The 27,897-nt window shown below is 35.4% G+C and overlaps 1 protein-coding gene and 1 non-coding gene across 2 annotated transcripts; one reads left to right on the forward strand and one right to left on the reverse strand.

Annotated features, from left to right (window-relative positions):
* Positions 1–533: 533 nt before the first annotated feature.
* Positions 534–27,858, reverse strand: Gtpbp10 (GTP binding protein 10). The gene is made up of 10 exons (XM_063243090.1): positions 27,710–27,858; positions 26,023–26,216; positions 24,760–24,851; positions 24,003–24,147; positions 15,859–15,932; positions 14,970–15,022; positions 12,661–12,768; positions 11,817–11,894; positions 6,227–6,350; positions 534–3,745 (listed from the first exon to the last, which is right to left on the reverse strand). The coding sequence occupies exons 1-10, from the start codon at positions 27,740–27,742 to the stop codon at positions 3,483–3,485; spliced, it is 1,164 nt and encodes a 387-aa protein (XP_063099160.1). The 5' UTR covers positions 27,743–27,858; the 3' UTR covers positions 534–3,482.
* On the forward strand, positions 14,107–14,180 carry Trnaa-ugc (transfer RNA alanine (anticodon UGC)). The gene has a single exon. It is a non-coding gene; the product is annotated as a tRNA-Ala (tRNA).
* Positions 27,859–27,897: the final 39 nt, after the last annotated feature.

The raw sequence follows: 27,897 nt of genomic DNA on the forward strand, positions 1-27,897 counted from the left end.
TCCTCCAATTACCCAACAATTATTAAGCAACAGTCATGTGGTGAGAAACATTTTAAAAAAATAGAATTGCCTAAAACTAGTCGTTGGTTATAGTGAGAAGTGGTAGTTTAAAATGCCCCTGGCTTTTTCAGATTTCCCAGGGCCAAATGAGGCCAGGACCCCACCCATTACTCCCAAGCTGTCCACAGGGACGTCCAGCTGTGCAGTGTTAACACCTTCCTTTCTTTTCCTTCTCCTTTTCTCACTCCTATCACTTGATCTTGATTTTCCTTTAGCTAGCCAGTGAAATCTGCTCAAAAAGACTTCTCTAATACATACTTTTCCTCTACTTGCCAAGTTCCACTTAGAAAACAGAAAAGAGGAAGTATTTCAAGAAAAACTTTCATTAAGTTTGCAACAAAAATATAGCATGTTTTCTGCTAACATTTTATGTTAATTATGTTCATCTCATTTGTTTAATTCCCAGATTATAAATCTGTAAAGCAAAGAAAGTATTTTTCTTGTCCTTTAAAAAATAAACATTTAGTCTCAAAGGTTTTTTAAAAACCCACATTTATGTACCAAACAGGTTAAAAAAGTAATACATGATCATAACAATGTAATAAAGTGTTTAAAGGAGTTAATATATGCAATGTCTTCAGCACATATCCAGCCTACGGTGACATCACCATTGAAACAGTCTTTGTACTCAAAATTTCTGAATTTGTTGCACTTGACTATTCTGTAAGGAGGAAAAGATGTATTTTATTTTATTTTTATTTTGGAACTGGGAATCAAACTCAGGACTTTATACTTGCCAGGCAGGCACTTTGCCACTGAGTTATATCCCCAGCCCAGAAAAAAGATTTAAACCAAATTTTAGGTGTTAAGGATTTTAAAATATACATTCAACTCATTATTTGGTCTAAACAAAATGCCCCCCTTCCTGGGAGGGGGAAACAATTATACATACATTATACACTGTCATCCCCAAATCATTCACCCAGAGTAAAAGACATCTACATTCAATTGTTAGAACACCACCAGCACAAATCTTTCTCTTTAGTGAACTCAAGAGAAATCAGTAGTATAACTACCTTAAAAAAAAAAAAAAAAAAAATATATATATATATATATATATATATATATATGTTGTTTCAGCTTGTCATACTAGTGAGACAATATGATGTTTGCACGTGTCTGATTTATTTCACTTATGAGTATGGTCTCAAGTTGCATCCATTTACCTATAAGTCTCTAAATTCTAAACAAAATGTTTCCAAGCTTATAAAACTGCTTAGAAAATATTATTTGCTTATGTATTTTTTTTTGTAACAAAAATAAATAGTTTTCACTAACTACCTGAACTATTACCACTACTATTTCTGTCTTGCAAAACAAACACAGAACTCAAAGGAAACATGCAACTTCGCTAAATTCTAAGTGGATAAAACCTGAAGTAAAATACTCTTGACCTACTTTATCTCATTATAAAAGTAAACTTTTCTCGATTATATGACAATGTATCATTTAAAGGAAAATGAAGTTCAAACTGTTATAATAAATACTGTAACAACATGTTACATACTGTACTACACTGCTTTGACCAAGGATGCACTACATATATGATGGTGATCCCACAAGATTGTATCACCTTGTGATACAATGTGTAGCTTTCATAATTTGTCTATGTTTGCACAACAATCACCAAAAGCTGGAAAAATTTTTATACAGAAATAACTTGGATAAAGATATATGAATAAAACCTTTTTCAAAGACATAAAATATTAACAGTAGCTTTCTCTGAAAGGACTGAGTAGCCTCATGCAAAAAGGAAATGCTTTTTGCTTAAATACTGTTTGAGTTTACAATATGTACATTTTGAAATAAAAGTCTTTTAATGTAAAATTTCTTTCTTTTTTTTTAGTATCAGGGATCAAACTCATGACCTTGTGCTTGCCAGGCAGGCACTTGTGCCACTGAGCTAAACCCCAGGTCCTTAATATGAAATTTCTATTTGTAAATATTTTCTATGTACCTAAGCAGAAATCTGGAATTTATACTAATCTGTATGTAGGTGATTAACATTCCTCAAAGTTTTCACTATTTATTCTCTCTTTACTAAAATATGAACATGAACAATGAAACAGGCTTAAGAAAATGAAACATGGGTCAATCTTCTCCAAAGCATGAAAAAGCACTTATACTTTGGTGCTATGGTTTGTTCGGATGAGCTCCTAAAGCCACATGTGGTCACAGGGGGAAGACCTTTCAAAGGCAGTTGAATCCAGCATCTGTGACTGGTTCGCTGTCTAGTATTGGGATTGGCACTGTGAGTGCCGTACCTGCCCAGGGGCAGGCAGTCACCATAGAATATAAGGGAAGGAAGAAGGTGTGCTCGTGCCTTTTTGCTCTTGTCACTTGCAGCTGCCATGAACAGCTGCCCCTCAGCCACACCACCCTGCCTTGGAACCAGCTGAGTATGGACTGAAACCTCCAAAAACTGTAAGCTAAATAAACCTTTCCTTCCTTCTTTTTAAGCATCAAGAATTTTGTCTCAGCAATGAGAGAAAAGTAACCAAGATATTAGGAAAGAAAAATTTTCTAAGAACTCAACTCACAAACATTGATTTGCTGGTTTCTGTTATATACTATCTAATACTGACTATATGTTCAGTCTTAGGGTTTTGAGGTTTTCCACAAACAGAACTATTATATATTAAGTGCAACCAGGTACATGACAGAGCCTAACCCCCAAATGCAAACCCTATCTGCTCATTCCACTAATCCATCTAAGGAATCATCCTATGTAATTAAAAAAAATTCTCAGTAAGTACACAATCAATAAAGGAGTATCAGAAAATTTCACCACAGGTAGATTGACCCTAAACTTGTAATTTTTTAGTTCTCAGTTACATTTTTATTATTGATACACTTAATTACAAAAAGAATAATTTAAAAGGTATAGATCTTGAATGATAGCACATATAACATCAATACTAAGACAACGTGGAAAAGTCTGCAACTTAATAGTTACCCTTTTATAAATTGATGGCTAAAACTTTTACATTCTGATGTATAATACGATGTTCGGAAATATATAAAGAGTATTCAACGGCTCAGTCTAGATAATTAACATATGCACGTCCTCAGTTTTGTTTTTTTTTGTGAGCTTACAACCTACCTTCTTAATAATTTTTAAAATATAATACACTGTTACAACCATAGACACTGAGCAGTGGTGTGTGCTAGATCTCCAAAATTTATACTATTGAAACTTTCTATCTTTTGACCTAACATTTCCCCCTCCTCCATCTCTCCATCCTCTCTTCTGATCTGTGAATATTTTACATTACAAGGAAGTGAGAACATGTGGCATTTGTCTATGACTGGCTTATTTCTCTTAAAATAATCTTTTCTACGTTTATCCAGGCTGTCACAAAGGACATGATTTCATTCTCTTTGGACCACATACTAATTCACTAATACTACTTTTAGCAGGCTTAAATTACATCCTTTTTGGAACTAGTGACAGCACGGTTTAATGTTGGCTCACTATAAGATACTGTATCAGAAATCCCCAAATTAAGCAACTGTTTCTTATGATATGCCTCATTTTCCTGTCTGGCATGTTCATCTAGTGATTTCCTTATACAGTTCTTTAATTCTTCAATTCCTTCTCCAGTAATAGCAGAGATGGGGATGATATGCTGGAATGTCACAGTCTTCTCTGGAATCATGTTCTTTTCAAATAAATGCAATAAAGCTGAAACAGAGAATATAAAGCCAAGGTGATTTCTATTGTCCTTGATGTGTTATGTACATGTGCCAACTCCACGAAAGGGCTGTAAACACATACTACAAACAGGTACAAAGGGAGGACTCAAGCAGGAAGAGGGGAAGGAAGGAAGGGAAAGGGGATGAAAAAGGAATTAAGATGTTTTATGCGTGTACCAATTTCCCACAACAGATGTAAACAGGTAGTATATACTTGAAGTAATAAACTAAAATTTTAAAAAAGTAAATCAAAACTGTAGTAGAGGGTTGATTTGGGAAGTAGGGCACCAAGTTAAGTTTAAGTTCCCTTTCTCCTTTCTGTAATAAACTGTGGAACACTTAGATTTTTCTAATGACAATAAGGTTCTTGTCACATAAGGTACTTAGTATTTTATGGAGAAATATATTTTAAATAAAACTAAAAATAAATAGATGAATCATAAAGACATATTTACAAAACTAATAAAATCTGTTTTGGGGGGCTTCATAACGTTAGGCAACATAAGTACTTTTAAAGAAAGTTTCTGCAAAAATAATACCGTTTATAGTTTGGGACATTGTAGCTGGCCTTGTACACTTGTGATCTTTCACTTCCCTGAGTGTAAGGAATGCCAAGGTCCATACTAAAACTGAGGGGGGAATAGGAACAGTTCAAATAGAAATCATTTCAGATTGCAACCTGTTACTCTCAGATGCAAACAGATGTTTTGTTACTCCTCCCTCTTCCCTGCCTCTTTGGCCACGGACGAGGGGACAGCACACTGACTGGATAGGTTAACAATGACAAGAACTAAACAGGACAGACTGAAAAGGATTGGACAAGGCAAGAGCGAACATGGTTTCTGAGATCTGTACGATGCCCAAGAAAGTCCAGAGAGGCTGACTCAAGAATTACGATGGTCTACAACAGTTCTAAACTCTTGAGTTACTCTCACTTCTAGTATCACTCATGAAAATTCTTTTCTCTGCAAAAGACAAACTACAGAAGAGAACTAGTGACCTTAGAAAGCAAATAATATAAGGAATATATATCACTTAATAATACTAGGGAATACTTATACTGTATGAGTAAATTATTAATTTTACTTTAATTAACGTACACCACAAGCTCTAGCACTTTATTTCCCTATTATCCGATAGATACAAGAAAAGAGCTAATAGTTCTGAAGAGGTATGTTTATCTGGAATACTAACTCTATAGATCTCTGAAGGCTATCAGTCTTCTGAAAAGAATGAGTCTATATAAATTATGTTGAAAAATGATTTTAGAAAGGAGAGAAAGGACCTTCTGGTATTGTTTGAAATTGCTAATATGCAGCAATCTATTTCCTTCAATCTTACTCCAAACATAAAAACAAAAAAAAAATTTGTATTACTTAAAAATATGTAGCCTGGTGTGGTGGCACACACATCTTAATCCTAGCACTCAAGGAGGTTGAGGCAGTATGACTGTTCTGAGTTTGAGGTCAGCCTGTCCTACATAGTGAGTTCAAGACCAGCGTGAATTACATAGCAAGACCTTGTCTCAAACAAACAAGGCCACTTATTACTAAGTAAACTGTCTTTCTTCATTCTACTGGATTGAGAACTATGCTGGGTGAAGTGGTACCCACCTATAATCCCAATATTTAGGAGGCTGATGCAGGAGGATCTCTCAAGTTTGGGATCAGCCTTGACTACAAAGTGAACTCAAGGCCAGCTTGAACTGCATTACTAGATCCTGTCTCAAAAAGACAAAAAAAAAAAAAGAAAAAAAAAAAAAGAACGAAAGCATCCTCATCATAGAAAGTATGTGATCTATAAGGTTCACATACAAAACTACAAAGATTGCCTTTATGTTTCTTTATAAGGTCAACCCTTTTCAGAAGACTGATAGTCTTCAGAGATCTACAGAGTTGGTGTTCCAAAGAAACATACCTCTTCAGAACTAATTGGCTCTTTTCTTGTATCTATGGTGTAGTAGGGAAATGAAGCGCTAGAGCTTGTGGTGTATGTTAAACTGAAAAACTTCCCAAAGAGATGCTGACTTTTTCCTCCTTTTATCCAAATCCATGCATTATTAAAGGGCCTATACTGGGGCTGGGGATTTAGCTCAGCAGCATAAAACGCCTGCCTTGCAAGCAGGCAGAGGTGAGTTTGATCCCCCATACAGATAAAAAGGAAAAAGACAAAAAAATTAAAAAATCAAGGGCCTATATTAAGTCTTCTTCATAATGTTTAACCTTTCAGATCAAATAAATCTTTCTTTGGTATTCTCTAATTTATACTCTACATCACATATTACAGAGCTGCATAATGACTATATTAAAATGTTACTGAAATGTTTCAGATGGTATGTGTTTTTCTTGGAAGATACTTTTTTAAAGAAAGAAACTATCAATTTTCTTTTCCATTGATTGTAACATGTAACAGTCACTGTACACAGTTAAATACTTACTAAATTAGAATTAAGTGGAATGAATGGGTTTACCTTTAGGATTCTGGAGTTGGCTTATTAGTTCATGAAATTTATCTTGGGCATTTGGCAAATCCATTTTATTAACTGCCAGGAGTGCAGGTTTCATTTGAAGTTCCTCTTTGTATAATTCCAGCTCCTTTAAATTAATAGAAAAATAAAATAACTTTGTAACAGTATCTATATAAATTAACCAGTTGGTAATGTCCTTTAATAATCTGAGAAATCTCTCTTTTTGCAGTGCAAGGATTGAATCTGGGGCCTTGCACATGCAAAACAGTCTGAGCTACATTCCCAAGCCTCAAATGAGAAACCTAAGGTCCATTCACATCACTGAAATACAGTGAATGTCAACAACCATAAAACACAGGAAATTTACAAAATGCTTCTAGTTAGGTTATGTGATAGAGTATGTTAGTTCAAGTGGCTCCAGGAGATAGATGATTTTGTGTCTAAAACCAAGTGTAGGTATTTGGATTACACAGAAGCAAATTTCTTAAGTCAATACACTGATAATTTAACAGCACACCTATAGTAGTCATACAATACTATACTGTCTTAGCTACTTTCTCATTGTTGAGACAAAATATCCAACACCCAAAGGAGGAAAGATTTATTTGGCAAATTGGTGCAGGCAGAAGGCAACAAGCAGCAAGTGACAATAGCAGTTTCTTTCTGTCCCTTTCTATTTTATTTAGGCTACCCACCCTGGGGGCGGGTAGCACTCACACCCAGAACTATGCTAAGCCAATCAGTGGACTAATTTAGTAACTACACACCCTTATTCCCAGCATCACACACTCTAGGTCCAACCACCGCCAAAAAAAAAACCCCACCTATGATGATATGAAGTTTTAGGGAGACATCTAGTCATAAGCCGTAATATATACTTACAGTATTCATGTTTTTTTTTTGTTTGTCTTTATTTTGTTTTCCTGTTATTGAGAAGCTCCTAATAAATTTTCATTTTTAAAACAATACTGGGGACTTAAACTAGGGACTTCATATTGAGCTATATCCCTTGCTTGTCTTAGTTGCTTTTCTCCTTGCTGAGATAAAAGAACTCGACACCTAAAGGTAAAGGGGCAAACATTTAGTTTAGTTTGTAGAGGTTCCAGCCCATAATCAGCTGGCTTCTGGGCAGAATGGGTTGGCAGAGGGGCATTGCAGAGGAGAAAAATAGTTCAAGAAAGGCAGGAGAGAGTAAGAGCAAACAAGGGAGACCACAGCATTTTCTACCCCCCTAGCTTAATTAGGCTACCCACCCTTATGGCAGGTGGTACTCCTCCCACCCTGAATCCTAGTGACCTTGACCTGATCCTTGTACCATCAATCACTCCCAGTATCACACATACTAGATCCATTCAGCTCTGAAAAAGCCCTACTACTTATGACATGAAGCTTTGGAGGACATCTAGAAATAAGCTATAACAGCTGCCCATTTTTATTTATTTTACTTTTTTATTTTATTTATCTTATGGTTCTGGGGGTGAACCATCAGATAACCTTGTGCATGCAGGGCAAATGCTCCTCCACTACCCCACCTAATTTTTTTTACTTTGAAACAAGGTCTTGGGAAGCTAGCAAAACTGCCCTTAACTTTTGATCTTCCTGTCTCAACCTCTGAGAGTGCTGGGATTATAGATATGTATCATCATGCCTTGTGCTCTTTTTCTTCCTTTTGATATGGAGCTTTTTTTTTAATTTAATTTTTTATTTTCAGTACTGGGGATTAAACTCACAACCTCACGCTTGCCGGACAGGCGCTTATGCCGCTGAGCTAAATCCCCAGCCCGATATGGAGCTTTGTTACACTGCCTAGGCTGGCCTCAGACTCCCAAGCAGCTGAGATTTAGGTATATACTATCAACCTGCTGAATTCCTAACACATTTTGGGTATTAAGCCCTTTTCAAATGAATGGTTTATAAATATTTTCTCTCATTTGTTAGGTTGTTTCTTCACTGCTGATTGTTGACTTTGATGTGCAGAAGCTTTTTAATTTAATGCAATCCCAATTATCTACTTTTACTTTTGTTCAGGTGCTTTAGGGATCATATCCAAAAAATTGCTCAGATCATGTCAAAAAACTTTTTCCATATATTTTCTTCTTTTATAGTTTTAAGCTTTACATTTTCTGGGAGTGTACTTCATGGTAGAGCGTGCATTAAACAGTTCCTTATTGTAAGTCTTTAATCCATTTTGATTTGACTTTTACATAAGGAATAGCATGATACACAAATTTCATTCTTCTGTATATAGATATTCAGTTTTCCAAAATTTACTAAAGATACTGTTGTTTCGCCATTTGTGTTACAGGCATCTTTATCAAAGCTCAGGTGACTGTAAAAATGTGCATTTATCTCTGGGCTCAGTGTTGTGCCCCACTACTCTTCATGTCTGTTTTACACCTGTGCCTTACTATGTTGATTGACATAGCTTTGTAGTTGGTCTTGAAATTAGGTAGTGTGACAACTCCAACTTTGTTGGTTGATTTTAGTCAAGACTGCCCTAGCTATAGGGAGTCTTCTGTAGTTCCTTATGAATTTTAGGATTTTCAGTTTCTGTGAAAACTGTCACTGGAGTTTTAATAGGGGTGACATTGTGAGTGTGTAGATTATTTTAGAGAGTATAGAAGTGATTTTAACATGGGCAATAAATTTAACTATACATTCCTCAAAAGAAAAGACACAAGTTAGGCATGGTAGCATAAGTTGGGTATAATTCTAGGACTTGAGAGGCTGAGGTAAGAAGAGTAAGTTCAAGGCCAGGCTGAACTACATAGCCATTCCCTGTCTCAAAAAAACCTCAATATTATTGGTCAACAGGATGCAAAAGAAATTAAAATCAAAGATATCATTTTGTACCTTTTAGGATGGCTATTATCAAAAAGAAGATAACCAGTGGTAGCAAGGATATGGTAAAAAGGAATCCTTGTACACTGTTGGTGGAAATGTAAATTAGTATAGCCATTATGGGAAACAGATTCCTCCAAAGATCAGAATTACCATATGAGCCAGGAATCCCACCACTGGCCAGAAAAAATGAATCAGCATGTTGAAAAGATATCTGCACTCCCGTGTTCACTGCAATATTGTTCATGATAGGCAAAAAGGGGAAACAGGTCCTGAGTGTCCACCAACTGATGAAAGGATAAAGAAAACATGGTACCTACACACAATGGAATGCTGTTCAGCCCAAAAGAAAATGAAACCCTGTCATTTGTGGCAGCATGGATGGAACCAGAGATCATCAGGTTAAGTGAAAAAAAGCCAGGCACAGAGAACCAAGTGATCTCATTCATATATAGAACTTTAAAAAGCTGGTATTGTAGGACTTATGAATAGGAGGAAGGGTGGAAGGGTGAGGGTCTGATGTAGGAAGTTAAGGTTGATCAGTGGGTATTAAGGTACAGTTAATTAAAGTAGTTCTGGTGGACTATCACAGTTCAGTAGGGTGATTATTGATAACACTAATACACTATTATTTCAAAAAACTATACAAAAGGATACTGAAAGTTTCACCATAAAAAAATGATGTTTTAGGGGCTAAATGTCTAACCTGATTTAAACATTATACAACATGTACATGTATCAAACCATTACACAGTACTCGATTAATATGTATCATTTAGGTTTTTATCAGTTAATTTTTTAAAAAAATAGACAAAGACTCTGAATAGACATTTCTCTAGAGACATACAAATGGCTAACAAGCATGTGAAAATATGCTCAGCATCATTAATCATAAGAGAAAAGCAAATCAAAACAATAATGAAATAATAGAGCTCTCCCATTAAAATGACAGGCAATAACAAGTGTTGACATTGATACACTGGAATTCTTATACATTCCAGGTTGGATGCAAAATGGTACATGGTACGGACAATTGGGAAAACAGCCTAGCAGTTCTTCAAAATGTCAAAAAGAATTAAAACATGATACTTTAATTCCTCTCCTATGTATACATGTAAGAGAAGTGAAAACATGTCTCACAGCCACATACACAAATGTTCACAGAAATGTATTCATTATAGATAAAAATTAGCCAACAAAAAACATCTACAAAGTCCTACAGGTAAATATCTTGTATCAGAAATCATGCGGCTGGAATGCGGCTGAAAGACATACTAGGCAAGGTCCCCACACTTGCCAAACCTCAGACCATGATCAGATTAGGTCATATAACCTAAAAGCAACAGGGTATCATCTAAGTGTTTCAGGCAGGACACAAACATGAGCTTGCTTCTTTTACACTAGCTCATATAAAAATATGTACTGGAAAAAAGCAAGTCGGGTATAAGTCCAGTACTTGAGAGCCAAGGTAGGACCAGATACATTATTCCAGTGCAAGCAGTTCATGATTAGGACAGTGTGGTTGAAGGCATTTGGATAGCTTTCAGAGATTTAGGACATAAAACTGATAGAGCTTGATGTAGGGGGTAAGAGACAGAATCAAAACCACCACCCAGATTTTCAGCTTACACACTCACTTAGGTGATAGGACTAAAGAGCTTGTTTTGTAAAAAGAGTTCATTTCTATACACGTTAAGTTTGAGTGGCTAACAGAATATCCAACCAAGGATTTTCAATAGATCTCTATCCTAAAGCACAAACAAAAGATCTGGATATCAAATGCAAACCTGAAAGTCACCAGTATAGTGACTATAATTGAACGATGAGAATGGGTAAGACTGCACAACTGGGTTCCTACAAACTGTGAATATTAGCTAAAGCATGAGCAGAGGCCTGGAATGTAGCTGAGTGATACAGTACTTCCCTATCATTTGCTAAGGCCCAAAGACTGATCCCCAGCATGGTGGGGGAGGAGGGGGAGCTTAAAAAGTAGACTAAGAAATAGTCCAAGAAGCAAGAATAAAGCCAGATTAGTTTGTGAAGCTCAGAATGGACAGTATGTCAAGAAGAAATACACCTGTGCTAGGAGAAAGAAGAGTAGGAAGAAGGGAAAATGATGACATGTATATAAATATACATGTATATGTATGTGCACACACACACAAAAGATAGGTAGGCAGCTATACTACTAATCTCTGTTAGTTCATCCAAAAGAACAGTTTATGCTTTTGTTGTTTGATCTTTTTTTGCATGCTTCACTCTTGTAACCTGAACAACTACTTCTAAAATAACATATACCATATATAAATATTTTTTGTTTTGTTTTTGGTACAAACTTATGACTTTGCATTTGCCAGGCAGGCGGTTATGCCACTAAGCTAAATCCCTAGCCTCAACATATACAATATATTAATCAGTGTTAATTTCCTACCATTTTTTAATTTTTTAAATAAATATTTTTAAATAAATAAAAAAATTAAAAAGAAAACAAGAAATATACAACATGTCAAAGCTAAAGTAAGATAAAATGTAAGAAGTGAATAATGGGGATTTGGGAGACCAGGTGGGTTTTATTCATTGTAATAGTTTTGGAAGCTAGTGAATGTTAAAGAACTGGAAATAAAAAATATAAATAAGTAATGCTTTAACTGATATAATACCTTTAAAAAATGAATATGCATTTACTCTAATTATTATGTTATAAGCCTACATATTAGAGCAGATATAGAATACAGTAAAACAGAAAACCTACTTTTGTAAGTAGTATTATGGTTTCAAAAGCAGTTCTATATTTAGTTTTGGAAGAAAGCTGAAATCCAGAGATATCAACCTGAAAAAAAAGACAGTTAACATAAGAATGGTTACACATGCCTATATTTTGAAATGTTTTGTTCCAGCTAAAAATTTCTCAATCTGGGGCTGGGGATTTAGCTCAGCGACATAAGCGCCTGCCTTGCAAGCAGGCAGTCGTGAGTTCGATCCCCGGTACCGATAAAAAGGAAAAAAACAAACAAAAATTTCTCAATCTACACTGATAATTAAGTAATTTGAGGTAACAGGATTTAAATATCAAAATAACTACAATTCTGATAAAATGTATTCATTAATAAGACAATTTATAACTACGTAGACAATCTCATCTATAACTTAAGTACCATCAATAGTGTATGAAAGAGATATTATATATCATATATAATATGGAAAAATTCTTAAGAAATGAAATCTTCAGTTACAAATACACTTAGTATCATTTCCATCCCCATATCATATAAATAAAAATTTTCTACTGAATCTGAATACTTAGTGGAGTGATTTTTGCTAGTACAGTCATGCATCACCTAACAATAGGGATATACTGAGAACTCTATCAGAAAGTAACTGCATCACTGTGTGAACATCATAAATTATACAAATCAAGCTATAATGTCACTAGACAATACAATCTTATTGAACCTCCATATGTTATATGCAGCCCATTGCTACCAAAGTGTGATTCTGTGGCACATAGCTTCTATTTTTAAATCTTACTTATAAAACATTTCTAAAAAAACTAAGTTCACTCATTTGAACATCATGTAGGTATGCATATGACTTACAACAAAAAGTAGTTGTCTAGTTCTTTCTATGTGCTTCAGAAATTTGTGGCCCATTCCTTTGTTCATATGTGCTCCTTCTATCAAACCTGGGAGATCAGCTACTGATATCTGTTACAAAGTTAACAGTATGATAAGAAAAATGTATTAAAACCACAGTTCATTTATATCCCCAAACTTTTATATTTCAAATACAATCAATTCATGGTTTACAATTCCCACTATGCCTCTGAAATGCCAAGATAGCTTTGTAGCAAAATAAATGTTAGGAATCAAAATCCTTTGTTATCAGGTATTAGAGTCCCAGTTTAAATTATTCATCTAGGGGCTGAGGATTTAGCTCAGCGGCATAAGCACCTGCCTTGCAAGCAGGCAGTCGTGAGTTCAATCCCTGGTACCGATAAAAACGAAAAAAAAGACAAAAAAAAAAAAAAATTATTCATCTAATAATCTAGGGTTTGAGATATTAGTTTATTACTTTTAACATTTACTAATCACATAAATCTGTATTGCCATAAATTGCTTTATAGTTTTTTTTTTAATAGAATTTTAACTTTCACAATCTGAATTCATTAAAGTTTACAAGAATATTAATTAAGCAGATATTTATTAGCTCAGTAGTCCTAAGTTTTAAATTCAATTTATAAGTAGTATCAGTGTTCCTCTTCTTTTCAAGTTAGCCGGCAGAATTACTGACTGCTCTTTTAGAGTAAAAGGCTACAGTATTCCTAAACTCTTTTTAAAGGTAATAAGAATGAGCGCAGAAAGGGATGAAAAGTAGGAGCTCTACATACACTGATCAGTGTACATAAGAAATCCAAAATTTTAAAAGGAAACTGAGGCTATATGACAAACAAATGGGCATGTTAGTCTCATGTCCTTAAATTGCCTTCAGAGCTTCTCTTTCATGAATCATGTCAGACAACTACATAAACTGACATGAACATGTCATTATCACCCACCCTTGTATTTCGTACTATGTTCCATTGTTGGTAGTGTACATTTTAAGTCACAAATGTGTGATGTATCCACGTACAGTCTCCTACAGAATAGATCCATTGCTCTTAATATTTGCTGTGCTCTGCTTATTCACCACTCCTTCCTCCTGGCAACCACTATTCTTTTTGCTTTCTCTAGTTGGCTTTTCACAGAAATGTCATACAGTTTGAATCACACAGTTTGAAGCCTTTTCAGATTGGAATCTTTTGCTTATAATGTACATTTTAAGATTCGTGCATATCTTTTCATAATCTGACCATTCCATTTTCTAGATATAGCACAGTTTACTTACTGATTTACTTACTGACAAATATTTTCTTTCAGATTTTGGTAAGTATGAATAAAGCTCCTATGAACATCTAAATGCACTATTCTATGTAGACATATAAGAAGATCTGTAATTCTTATCAGATAAAAATCAGTAACTAGATGATATTAAATCCTATTAAATGGGGACTGTGGCTTAGTGGTAGAGTTTTTGCCTTGCATGTACAAGGTCCTGGGTTCAATCCCCAGCACCACAAAGAGAAAGAAAGAAAAGAAGGAAGGTAGGAAGAGAGAGAGAGAGAGAGAGAGAGAGAGAGAGAGAGAGAGAGGTAGAGAGGGAGAGAGGGAGAAAGGGAGAGGAAGAGGGAGAGAGAGGCAGAGAGGGAGAGAGGGAGAGAGGGAGAAAGGGAGAAAGGGAGAGGAAGAGGGAGAGGAAGAGGGAGAGAAGAGAGAGAGAGAGAGAGAGAGAGAGAGAGAGAGAGAGAGAGAGAGAGAGAGAGAAAGAACATACTAAAGTAACAAACTCACAGAAAATGAAAATATATGTCTAATTGGAGCCCCAAGAAAATGACAAAAATAAATCCTTCCCTGCCCAAGTAAAAGTTGAAACAAAAATCATTAACTTTAGAAACTTTTTAGGAAATGAAGAGCAATAATCCATTAGGGTAATAAACTAGGGATTGTAATGAGAAGAAACAGATGAAAGAAGCCACAAGGCATGATATTGTAGGGCATAAAATCTAGAAGAACACAATATTAAATTTTTATGTGACTATGTTACTATGATGGTGCCCAACAGAATAAAAGCACAATTTCATTTAGCACAATAAAAAAATCTTATTTTTTTGACTTAGCACCACAGAAACCTGCAAAAAAAATTGCATTATAAAATTCTACTTTTAAATTACTTCCACTTCTAATCAAGTCTTTTACTTTAAAAATAATTGGACTGGGGATTTAGCTCAGTGGCATAAGAGCCTGCTCTGCAAGCATGAGGTGGTGAGTTCAATTCTGGTACCCAAAAAAAAAAAAAAAAAAAAAATCACCTGTTTGAAATCATGATACATAATCTTTCCAAGTTCAGGTTTCAATGTTGTAACTGAAAGAAAATACAACAAGTTAAGACTAAAATAAAGACTGGTATGTTTAAAACTATCTTGGCCTTATGTACAGAATAAATAGTATTTTATTTCTGTGAACAGTTTTGGATTGTTTTCTAATTTATTGAAATGGAAGCTACAATTATCTTTGTCTTTTGCATCATACTTGAGAAAGGACAAAGAGTGATTTTCAGTATTTGTACAGGCACAAGTCTCACCTAATTGGGTCTCAAAATTTCTTCAACTGCAATTTAAAGGATATTTGGAGGGCTCAGAATTTAAATTTCTGTAAGTTAAGTCTTTAAGGTGAAGAATACCTATTCTTTTCTAATTCAGTTATTGTTAAGCTTTTCCAGTCCTACATTAGGCTCTTTCCCATGCTTTTTTACATTTCTTCTTCTTTGCAAGCAGCAATTAGTACAAAATTAACTTAGTCAGAGTTTAGTTTTTGGATTCTATAATTTTATTTTTCAGGTTAATGCCATCCTAAATCTCTTAATAATGGTAGAGCTCTATCATATTCACTCATTTTTAACCTAAGTTTCCATTATCTCTCTCACTATTAACTCAAATAGCTTATAAAATCCTAAACAAATCAAATTATTGACTGCACAACAGAGAAGTAAATGCACGAAAGTATCTAACAAGTACAAGAAACTTTACTGCTTGCTATAAAGTTTCAAAGATTAATAAAAATAAATGTATATATTCTAACTTCCAAAAGAAGTTTTCAAACTAAAAGAACCCTTGGAGTTATCAGTTTATGTGTACACAGAAAAAAAATCAGTCTTTAAAAATGTACCTCCATACATTAAAATGCACAAATTATACTTACATGCATAATCTGCAATTTCTGGTTTTGCATGAGAAATCTGACTCAGCAAAGAGGATTTTCCAGCATTTGGGAATCTGAAATAATTAAATACAACTAGACATTACAATAAATATCAATATTATTCACAGTTGCTTATTTCTAAATTGAAAAGACATCCTGCTTGCTTCTGTGGTGAATAGTAAATCATGGGTCTGGGAGTGCAGCTCAGTGATAAAGTACAAACTTAGGATATACAGGGCCCTGGCTGCAATACCCAGAAACCTCCCCAAAGAAAACAGACTATAAATCTAAAGTAAGCTTGAAAAAACTTACTTGTTTGAGAACAAAATGTACTTTTTGAAAAACGAAAAAATAAATCATGCTGGATACAGAAAATACTTGAATTAAGAGTAAAATAATTGCCATCCTAATTATATAAAAAAAGAGATCTTGAAAAACAAAGAAAAATTTTAAAAACTCTGCAATCCACATTTTTAAACATACGCAAAAGCAAAGAAGTGTACTGAATCCCAGTTATTTAGCTTTAATACACTGTCAGTATAATTTTTAAATCTGGTTTGTTTGAACAGATATCCAAATATAGTTCATGCAATTAAATTAGCTAATTTGACTCTGGAATCTCTTTTGATATAAGCTCTCTCTCCATGTTGTTTCCCTTTACAATATACCTTTTTTGTTTTTGGTACTGGGGATCCAACTCTACCTTGCTCTTATGTGCTGAGCTAAATCCCCAGCCCTGCAATATACTTTTAAAAAACTGTGTCATTGTTTCTTTTTTAAGCAGTCTGAATTTTTTTTTTCTTTTCTTTCTTTCTCTCTTTTCTCTTTCTCTCTTTTTTTCTTTTCTTTCTTCTCTCTTTTTTTTTTTTTTTTTTGGTACTGGGGATTGAACTCACAATCTTGCAAGACCTTGTGCTTGCCAAGCAGACGCTTATGCTGCTAAGCTAAACCCCAGCCCCAGTCTGGATTTTTTTTTTTTTTTTACTGGCATCTCTAGGGTATCATTTAACACCCTCTTTTGGCCTGAATTTTGTATAAATTGGTAGTTCCAAAATACTGATCAAAAAACAAAATCAAAAGAGTAGATGGGCGTGGTTTTTAACTAAACAGTTTAAAGGGACTAGTACTTTTGAATTGGGCCTGACTACCCCAGCCCCCCTCTGCTTTCCAGCAGAGGCACTACTCTCCCTAGGGAACTCAGCTTAGTACTGACATTGTCATCAACAAACACAGGGAAGGAGATAAGATAGGACAAGGACTGTTGCAGGTCCCAAGACATTTGGAAACATCTGGGGACACCCAAGAATTCATGGTACCAGATACTTCAAGAACTCTGCCAACTGAGGTGCAAGACTGCCAGAAAACTTTGACCGCAGATGTATATTAAAATCTTCCCAATGTCCTTCGACTTTTTTCCATCAATATAAAAGGGGGACACACTTCTTGTTCAGGACAGATGATCTTAATACTCTCTGTCTGCCTGTACCCAGGCACAATAAATTCCATGCCATGTTGCCTGAGGCTCCACCCCATCCCATAGCAAAGCATAACAAACTTAACTAATTTTAGTTTATGTTTGCCATTATAAATAACATTATAAAAGTATGCCAGGCACAGGGATGCGTACCTATAATCCCAGCTACTTGAGAAGCCTAGGTAGGAGGATCAAAAGTTTAAGGTCAGCCTGGAGTTAAATTAGGCTCTATCCCAAAATAAAAAAAGCTGGAACATAGCTCAATGGGAGAGCGCTTGACTCCATATGTGCCAACCTCTGGGTTCAATCCACAATACTAAAAACAAATGCAAATGTATATAGCTAAAAAGACAGTGTTAATAGTCATTCCTGAATGACATACCATTGGTCTAATTTTTTTCTAAAACTTTAAAGTGACTATCCATAAACCTTTGCACATATCTTTAATCTCTTTCTTGGAATAAATTTCTAGAAGTGAAAATATACTGAATTAAAATCTATTTTCATTTAAAAAAGACTATTGATTTTATTTTGTTAAACTGTGCTTAGAAAAGGCCTGCCATGTATTTAAAAGTACCACGAATGGAATTGGTGCTGCGTGCAGACCGCTGAGGGGCAGCCAGATGACAGTCTTTATTCATGAGTCAGCGCCATTCACAGATTGCAAGGAAGGAGAACAAGTCAACAAGAAGCAAGCGCTTCCTATAAGTTGGCGTCACGCGAAGGCTGCTGGGGGAAGAAAGCAGATGCCAGCTTTTTCCTACGATTCAGTGCTATTTGTAGATTGCAGGGTGTCATGGTTTATGTCTGTGTCCCCCAGGCCTCATGAGTTTGCATTGTGCATTTGTCATTCTTTCATTGTCTTAGATTGATAGTGTCAGTGCTCCACCCACATAAGGATGGAGCCAAGATGTGATGTAATGGCAGGAAGAAGGTGTGTCTTGCTCTCTGTGTTCCTTTTGCTGTTTGCAGCCGCCATGAACTGTGGCCCAGCCATGCAGCCTGCCTAGGAGCCAACTGAGTGTGGACTGAAACCTCCAAAAACTGTAAGAAATAAACCTTTCCTTTACCCAACTTGGGCTTCAGGAATCTTGTCTCAGCAACCAGTAAAAAGTAACTAAGACACAGGGGAACAGAACAAGAAGTCAACAAGAAGCAAAATTTCCTTGTGAATCAGGGCCATGTGCAAGCTGCTGTGGGGAGAGCCAGGTGCCAGCTCTTCTGGTGCATGGACTTAGAAACAAGAAGGGCCAAATCCCACCCCTATCCTGTAAGGGACAGGCTGATCTAGAGATACACAGGCTGCAATGATAGCTATTGAGGTAAAATACAATTTAATGCTTGTAGTGTTTAGTGTTTCACTGACTTTGCAGGTCTAAAGCCAGCAGTATGATCATCTATTCAGAGGATAACAACACACAATGTAGCATCTATGGGAGAATCTCTTTCTGAAGGTGGTAGCCATTGTTAATTCTGTTATCTTGTTTTGAAGTCCTGTATCATTTTCATTGTTTTGTTGGGTTGAGTTTTATTCTGTTTAGTTTTGTTTTTTTTTTATTGTATCTGATGACATGGGCAGCTATTTTAAAGATAATGGGATATATTATGGTTATCGTTTTGGGTTTACTATTATCTGGTTTTGAAGTACTTATTGCATTCATTGTTTTGTTTTTACTGGTTCTATTTTGTCCTGTTTTGTTTGATTTTTACTATGTCTGAAGGTATGGGCAGCTATTTTGAGATAACAAGAGGCATTAAGGTAACCATTGTTGATTTCTTATTGTTTTGAAGTCTTCTGTCACTCAAAATGGTTTGTTTTGATTGCCTTTATTGTTTTATTTTGCTTGGTTTTATTCTCTTTAAAATAAAAATTTTTAAAAAGTGCCAAGAGTGGGGGTAAAAGATTCTTTACTATATCTCAATAACATATTTGCATTAAATTTATCTAACAAATATTTATTTGAGCATTGACTTTGTATCAGGTAGCACTGGAAGGTATGACAATGAAAGCCAGGTGTGGTGACACATGCATATAATCCCAGCACTTTGGAGAATGAGGCAGGAGGATTACCACAAATTTAAGGCCAGTGTGGTCTACACAATGACACATTGTCTCAAAAAAAAAAAAAAAAAAAAAAATCCAAAAAACAAAACAATACAGCAATGAGACAAACATGATCCTTTGCCTTCAGAGTTTTTGATTAACTTTGGGGAAGTGTGTTTTTTAAAAATAATATTTAATAATTAAAAAAAATTTTATGCTGTGGGGAAAAAAGCAGTCCTTCTTTATTGGTGGAGGGAGTGTGAACTGGTACAATCACTATAGAAATCAGTATAGAGATTCCTCAAAAAACTAAAACTAGACATTCCATTTGACTCAGCCATTCCCCTTCTAGGTATCTTCTAGAATGATTTAAAGCATCATATCACAGTGCTATCTGCATACTCAGGTTTACAGCACCACAATTCATAACAGCTAAATAATGGACACATCCCATATGCCTATCAACAGATGAATGGATAAAGAAAATGTAGTGTTTATATACAATGATGTACTGCTCTGTCATAAAGAATAAACTTGAATCATTTGCAAGTAAATAGATATACCTGAAGAACATAATCTTAAGAGAAGCAAATCAGACACATAAGTTTAAATATTACATTTTTTTTTTCTTGTGTAACAAACCCAAAGTATGAATAAGGAACAAATGGAAGGTAGATATTAAGAAACAGGAAGAATTTTTTCAAATGGGAAGGGGAACAAGAGATGGAGGAGGGGAGAGGGAAAGAAGAGAAAAGGGATTTAAAGGAAAAAAGAATTGAAAAATAATGAAAATTGAGTTTTTGTAAATGAGGAGGGAACAAGGGTTAGAGGGATAGGTGAAGGGGACAAAAAAAAATGTGTTATGTATATGTACAAATCCCTCATGATGAACGTGATCATTATGTACAGCAAACATATACTAATAAAAATTCTTAAAAAAATTTAATTTTTCTTAGTACATTATATAATACATAATGATTACACTCATTGTGGGAAGTTAGTACATATCTTATTTGTCCTTACTTGTTATTTATATATCTTTTTATCCACCTATTTGTTGAAGGACACACAGGCTGAGAAAGATCTTTCAAAAACTCCAAGCTTTCTTGGGATAATGGTATAGTACAGAAACATTCCTTTGGAAATCTATAAAAATTTGTAAGTTTTGCAGTGCAGCTCTTTTAATAATTTTCCTCATACAGTCTTTTTATAATGAATTATGTGAGATCTCTTTCCTACAGAACATAAATTATTTTCCCATATCCTATATCACTTATGCTCTAGTAATTTTTTTGAAAGAAAATTGTAGGCATTTTTGTCTATGACAGTAAGCTAGCTAGATTATCTTACTTCCTTTCAGCTATCCTCAGTTTTCATAATCATGGTTAAACTCAGAAAAACTCAAGTAACTATTTCCAAGGAAATCAAAGTATATAAATAGAAGGCTGGCTGTTCACAGTTATAGAGAAGATACTTGAGAGATTTTTCTCAAGAAAAGTGAAAATTTTACAGGCTGAAATGCAAAGATCAGATCTGACAACAGCAGTGCACAGTATATTAGTTCCCAGGCTCAGTTCGTTCCTCAAAATAACAAGGTTATGTATTTACACTGCTATTCATACATAGTAGCAGCTTCAAGAATAGCTGTCTGATTTAAAAGCACTAGAGCACTGGGGATATAGCTCAGCGGCACAGTGCCTGACTGGCAAGCACAAGGTTGTGAGTTCAATTCCCAGTACCAAAAAATTAAGTAAGTAAGTAAATAAATAAAAGCACTAGAATATATTAAATGTTTTGCTTAACAATTGTGATGCTTTCATTACCAAATGTAATTTCAGATCCACTTTTGAAAAGCCAGTATTTCACTATATGAAGTCTCCAATAAATCAGAAACACAAAGATAATGATGATGGTAGAAGCTACAATTCATCAGCTATACACAAATGCACAGCATGTGTTCCACTGTAAATGTGTCATTTTATTCACAATATTAACAATAAAAACCACCTCTAGCCACTATTAAAGACGAGCTAAATAAAACTTGAGAAGGCTGTGTAACTTATCTGACACTGCCCGCTTTCGTGGCTGTATTTTCTAATGCTGTCTGATACAAAGCCAATCCTTTGGAGGATTTAAGATCCAAACCCAGTCTATCCTGAGTTCCTTACTTTTACTGCTCAGCTCTGCCATGCTGTTTTTCATCTGTAGAGATGTCTCTTTGGAATCTGAAACACATTTTTCTACCAAATGAGATGGTGAATCATCGGACTGCCAGTCTTATCCATAAAACCCTATTAAACCCACAATATTCCTGAAAAATACAGAGAATTACAGAATCATGCCTTATAATTCTCGTAACTGTATTTGTTTAAAAAAAATTAAATGTGAACAGCCAGGATGAAAATGAGGCCTCTGTGAACTTTAAGCTAATGATGGTTAAGAGCCAGTGGCTGGTAGACAGGATAAGTAGTAAGGGATTTAGTCTTTAAGAGGCTGGTAAAGAAGCAGTGAGACAGTTGGAGAGAAATATGAAAAAGAGATCTTTTTTTAAAAGCAAGAAACAGAACTAGAAATTTGAAGTAAAGCAGCAGTAACACCATTTTCCCTCTTCCTTAAGCTTTGTCTGAGCAACTGTAATTATAATGGAGGACCCAGAAGAAAAACAGGAAAGAAGAAAAGCAATTTGAAATTTTCTCTTCTTTTATTCTGTCTTGCTGTCAGTCAATCTACCTCCAGTGCCACCGGCACTACAAATTCCACTGCACAGCATTGCTTAACAAAAGAATGGAGACTGGAGAAACAGAATACTAAGAGGCCTGCAGTTCTGTGAATAGGATAAGATTCTAAGAAGATTCATGAAGGACACAGAAACAATGAAAGCAAGAACTGATTCAGTGCCCAGAAGGGTGCAAGTCTGAGCCCCAGGATTACCTCTATGTGTCACTGGCCATTTGTCTAATCCTAACTTCAGTCTTTCTATTTAAACTCTCAAAAGTACCTCAATCACATCCCCCTTTTTATTTCCTTCTATATACTTTTTCTTTTTCTTTTTTCTTTTGAGACAGGGTCTGGTTATGTAGCCCTGGCTGGTCTCAAATTTTTGAGGAGCCTCCTACCTCAGCCTTCCAAGTGCAAGGATTACAGATGTGTGCCACCACACCTGGCTCTTCTGTATACTATTATAAGTGTATTTTGTTTGGATTTCTAACTTTATATCTGTAACATTCTTTAGCTTTACTATAAAATTGCATTTGACTGAATTTTTTTCAAAACATCCCTTAACACCACATCTAGTCAGCTGTGTTGCTGATCAGTGGATTTTTCCTCCATGGTTCTAATGTCTGCTACACTTTCATTCAGTCCTTATTCATGATTATAGCTGGAATGTAAAATTTTTTTTTTTTTTTGTCTTTTTCATTTTTATTGGTACCGGGGATTGAACTCACGACCGCCTGCTTGCAAGGCAGGTGCTTATGCCGCTGAGCTAAACCCCCAGCCCCTAAATTTTTTTTTTTTAAGTCCCCAACTCAATTTAGTCACAAACACTAGCTGATAAGTTGACTGATCAATTTTTAAAAATCCATTCTTTTAACATCCTACAGACCCATTCAATTGTTCTGCTCTTCCTTTTACAAACGAATAGTAACTGAAATTCTTATTTGACTATTCGAAAATAACTATAATTGACCCTTAACAGCACAAGTTTGACCTACAAGGGCTCATTTATGCATAAATTTGGGGGGGGCAAAGGGTTTGGAATCAGCAAAAATTTGTAAAAACTTGCAGATGAAATGGGCAACTCAGATAAAAATTAAGAAATTTTTAATTTCAGAAGAAATTAAGAAAAAGGTATATCATGAATACACAAAAATATATATTGTCTGTTTTGTTATTTTTACATAAAATACAAATCTATTATAAAAATTAGAATTTGTCACAACTTAAGCACATGAATAGAATGTACAAGGTGCCATTTGCAGTCAATAAAAATGACTACCTACAAAATACTGGGTAGCATATACACTAACTATTGTAATACTTTCAGTCACATCCTGCTGTTATCACAATGTGCTCACGCGTTGCACGTGTCTGCTTAAAATGCAATGTAATGCTAAACATCTCACATGAGCAACTCATCATTTCTCCAGTAAACTGCAGACCACAGTGAAAAGTGATTTCACACAAATCAGGTGCAGTGATGTATGCCAGTAATCCTGTACTTGAGAGGCTGAGGCAGAAGGATTGTTGTGAGTGTGAGGGCAGCCTAAACTACAAAGCAAGACCACGTCTCAAACAAACAACTCCCCTTACCAAAGTGATCTCGAAGTTCTTGTGTTTTTTCCTATACAGTACAGACACAAAATATATTTTGTTTATATCATTTATAAGCTTTCCAGTAAACAAACAGGCTAGCAGTAGCTAAATTTTGGGAGTAGCAAAAGTTACATGCAGACTTTTGAAGAAGTGTTGAGACTGACACCCCCAACTTTCCATTGGTTAATGGTCAACCATATACTTGGTTATATGTTTTCCAAATACAGTTAATATACAAATTATACAAACTAATTTTGCCTCCAAATTACTATTAATATTTATAAAGTACATTAAAAATATAATGGTACTTACCCAACTAGTCCTACATCAGCTATAAGTTTTAGGTCAAGGCGAATCACTCGTTTCTGGCCTTTCAGTGGTAAAAAATTTGTAAGCAGTTTACCACCAAGGCCACCTTCAGCTACCAAAAGTCTGTCTTCTTCCTTATTGAGTTCTCCTTTAAATAAAAGAATACACCAAGGATAAATAATACATTCTATTTTTCTTTCATAATACATTGCCAAAAAATTGATCAATGAGGACTATAGCTGAGAGGTAGAATATTTTCCTAGCACATTTAAGACTCTAGGTTCAATCTCCAAAACTACTAGACAATAATATAATTTTTTTTTAGAAAAAAAGTCTAGCTGAGTGTGGTAGCTCACGCCTGTAATTCCAGCATTCAGGAGGCTGAGGCAGGAGGACTGCTGCAAGGTCGAGACCAGCCTAGACTACAAAGTGAGCTCAAGGCCAGGCTGAACTGCATAGCAAGACCCTGTCTCAAAACAGACAGAAGAAAAAAAAAATTCTAACCCTAGAAAATGCTTTTGCAAGCAGTTGAAGAGATTAGTTATGCTTTTAAAACCAAGTAGTTTTATGTCCTTAAAGTAACTTTAAATCAGTAAATTTTCAACAATTTTTTATGTATATCTTAAGAAACTCTTTTTAACAATTAGCTAAAATTATTTATGCCTACAAAAAATTCCTCTGAAACCCAAGAAAGGCTATTTCTGAAAATCCTCAATTTTGGAAAATGTTTTTACAATCTTAGAAGCTATAGTACACTCACCTATAATTTTACCATTTTCATCAGTTACTGAAATACCAACAGGTACAGGAATTTCACAGTCTTTTCCTTTGGAACCTTTCAGTGCATTAATCCTACCCTCCAAAAGAATAGATACAAAAATCCGACATTAAAACATGAAAACCCACTAAGTCAAATGGTTTATATTTCTAGCAAATATGGTTTACAAAAACAAAAAGCAAACAATTTCTCAAGTTAATGCACCTATTAAATGGTCAAACATTAGAGAAAAACTAAAATTATTCCTATATGTTGCATTTTAAACTACTATATTCTATAAAACAGGTAATGAATGATTTAAATCATTAACTACAAAGTCATCTTAACCCAAAATGAGCTAAGATATTGTCCCACTGAAATAAAATCACTGCCACAACACAAGAAAGAAAGAAAAAAAAAAAAAAAAAAGAAAATTTCCTATGAAACTGAAAAAAATCCAAACACAATTGATCTCAAACACAAGCACTTAAGAAGCTAATCTGGTTATTTTCAAATTGCCCTTAAGAGAAGGAACAAATTGATACAAACTTCTAACTCATTCCACTCTGGGAATTTATCAAAAAAAAAAAAAAAGAACAATTATATAAAAAGTACCTACACATATTCAATAATAGACAAATGCTACTTTCTAGCCTATAATATTATGCAGCTTCCTAAATAAGTTTCTAACATGAAAAAAAGAAGAGGTTGAAAATATTATGCTCTCTTTTTTGGGACTGGACTTTATAAATACACGTAATTACATTTGTGTAAACATACAGAAAAATTAAGAAAAGGTTTGTCATGGTTATGTCTGGGTGGAAAAATTTTAGATAACTCTTTTTTTTCCCCCTGGTACTGGGACTCAAACTTGACCTTGTGCTTGCCTGGTAGGCACTGTGCCACTGAGCTATATCGCTGGCAGGATGATTAACTTTTGATGGCAGTAGTTTAGAGCATCTGAGCTGACATTTGAGCAAGACTTCAAATTTGTCCAAGATAAATTTAGAAGAAAACAGTGGGGAGTCAGAACATTCTTTATCTCTACAAAGGAAGTAGGGAAAAGAATAGCAGCATTGGGACAAGAAATTAATACAAAATTTAAGAACTCTGCAAGATTTAGTCCTACCTTTTCATGTGTTTAGACATTTTGGATCTTGTTTAGTCACAAATGCATGAAATAATTTACTTCAAATTGCCAATTAAGTTTTATCTTATAGTTTTTCTTCTTCTAAAGGGGTTTTTATAACTTAAGGTAATACTTACCGACTGTTTGTTCCTCCTCCAGCCACAAACCGTTTCTGAGGATATCTGTCTTTAAGTTGTTTTAAAGTTATTTTTTTATGGGCTACAACCCAGACATCACCACCTTTTCCACCTTCTCCACCTAAGCGAGGATAACCCATTCCACCACTTCCTCCCTTGGTGAAGACTCTTAGGTTATCAATGAAATTTCCATACTAAAAGGAGAGAAAGGAGAGGGCATGTTTACACAAAACGTTTACCAACTTAGAGAACCACTTTTTAGTTGTTACACTAAAAGTTTCTTTAAAAAGAATCAATAACAACTTTCTGTATGCCCCATTCCACGGCTGGTTTTTTGTTGTTGTTGTTGTTTTGTTTAGCTCGCCTTCGTTTCTCTCTTAGAATTCTTTTTTTCAATAATCAAATACTGCTCCATCTCTCCAAGGACCAGACCTTGCTTCTCTTTTCATCCTAAACTTTCCTCCTGGGTGATCTCAGTGTTGCTATCACCTAAGAGATACTTCCTATGCCTAACCTGTTGGACAGCTCCATCAGGATGTAGACTAGTAACAGTTTAAAGCAACTGAGAGCAGGCCTGTAATTCAAAAACCTCTCAAATACTTAACCTCTTTTTGGGTTTGGTTGGGGGTGGGTTTACTCTTTATGAAATGAAATTCAAAATTTATAGTACTATATGCAAAGCCCTTACTCCACTCTTCCAGTATCAACTTCATTTATTCAACTCCTACTATCCCCATCCTCTTAGCTTTTACACATGATGTACGGCTTGTGTCCACGCCACTCTGTGAACGCTTTTCCTCTAGGTAGAACGTCTTGCTTTTTTTCACCGTAACATCACGCCCATCTGAATGTCATAGTTTCTCATTACTTGAGAGAACACTGAAGAAACAGATTTCTTAGTTTCTCCAATCAATTTTTATCCTGACACTGCAGGCTCTCTCTGCAGTTTGGTTATATCTTTGGAAATCTCGCACCATATTTAGTGTTTACTAGTTTTTCTGAAATCCAACCTCACATGTTTTCCTCGAAAAGTTATAAAATTCTGTTCAACGTGTGAACTCCTGTAGCTTTATTCACCTGATTCACAAGCGTAGAAGACTCAGTTAAAAGTATCTCACAGTGGTAATGAAAAGGCAACGGCCAATATATAATGTTGGCAAGTTTTCAAAGAGAAATTAACAGTAGGGTTATTACGTTTTTTTTCCTTTAAGTAACTGTGAATTTTAACAAAAATCATTCTAAGTCTGACATTACACAAAAACTGGCCTACTTTTTCGGCAAGAATGCATATCAATTACACGTTTTTTGTTTCCTGATAAAGTCTTCTTTAAAACAGCTTAAAAGCAGTGTGCTGACGGGGAAAATGCATAAAAACATGGCATTAATAATACTTAAAACCGGGGGAGGGGCATCCTACAATATTCGAGACAGAAGCACACACAACCCCGTACTCCACGTGGGCCGTATTTCGGGTCTGAACCACAGGCAGGGGCCGTTTCCTCTCCTACTCGCACACGGCAACCCCAAAAGAGCTCGCAGCTGGCCCCAAGGGCGCCAAGGAGACCACGTTCCCCTCCCACCTACCCCGCCGCAACCCCGCCCGGGACAATGGTGGGAAGGGAGCGAGAAAGACAAAGAGACCTCAGACGGCACAAAGTCACCGGACCTAGGGGCATCAGACACGGACCTTTCTGAACAACACATAACCGCAATGCACCATGACTTTGACAGGCCACGATTCCTCCCAGCAGACGCTGGGCAAACTTCAGCACCGCGCCACTTCTTGCGTCACCCCAGCCACCCGCGCGTCTTCCCTCTGCGCACGCGCTTGCAGAGTGGCGCGTGCGTAATGCGGTGCGCGCGAGAATTAGCGCA

The sequence above is a fragment of the Cavia porcellus genome, unplaced genomic scaffold, assembly GCF_034190915.1.
Source record: "Cavia porcellus strain 051 isolate PalLab524CR breed Dunkin Hartley unplaced genomic scaffold, mCavPor4.1 scaffold_2, whole genome shotgun sequence".
Lineage (NCBI taxonomy): Eukaryota > Metazoa > Chordata > Mammalia > Rodentia > Caviidae > Cavia > Cavia porcellus.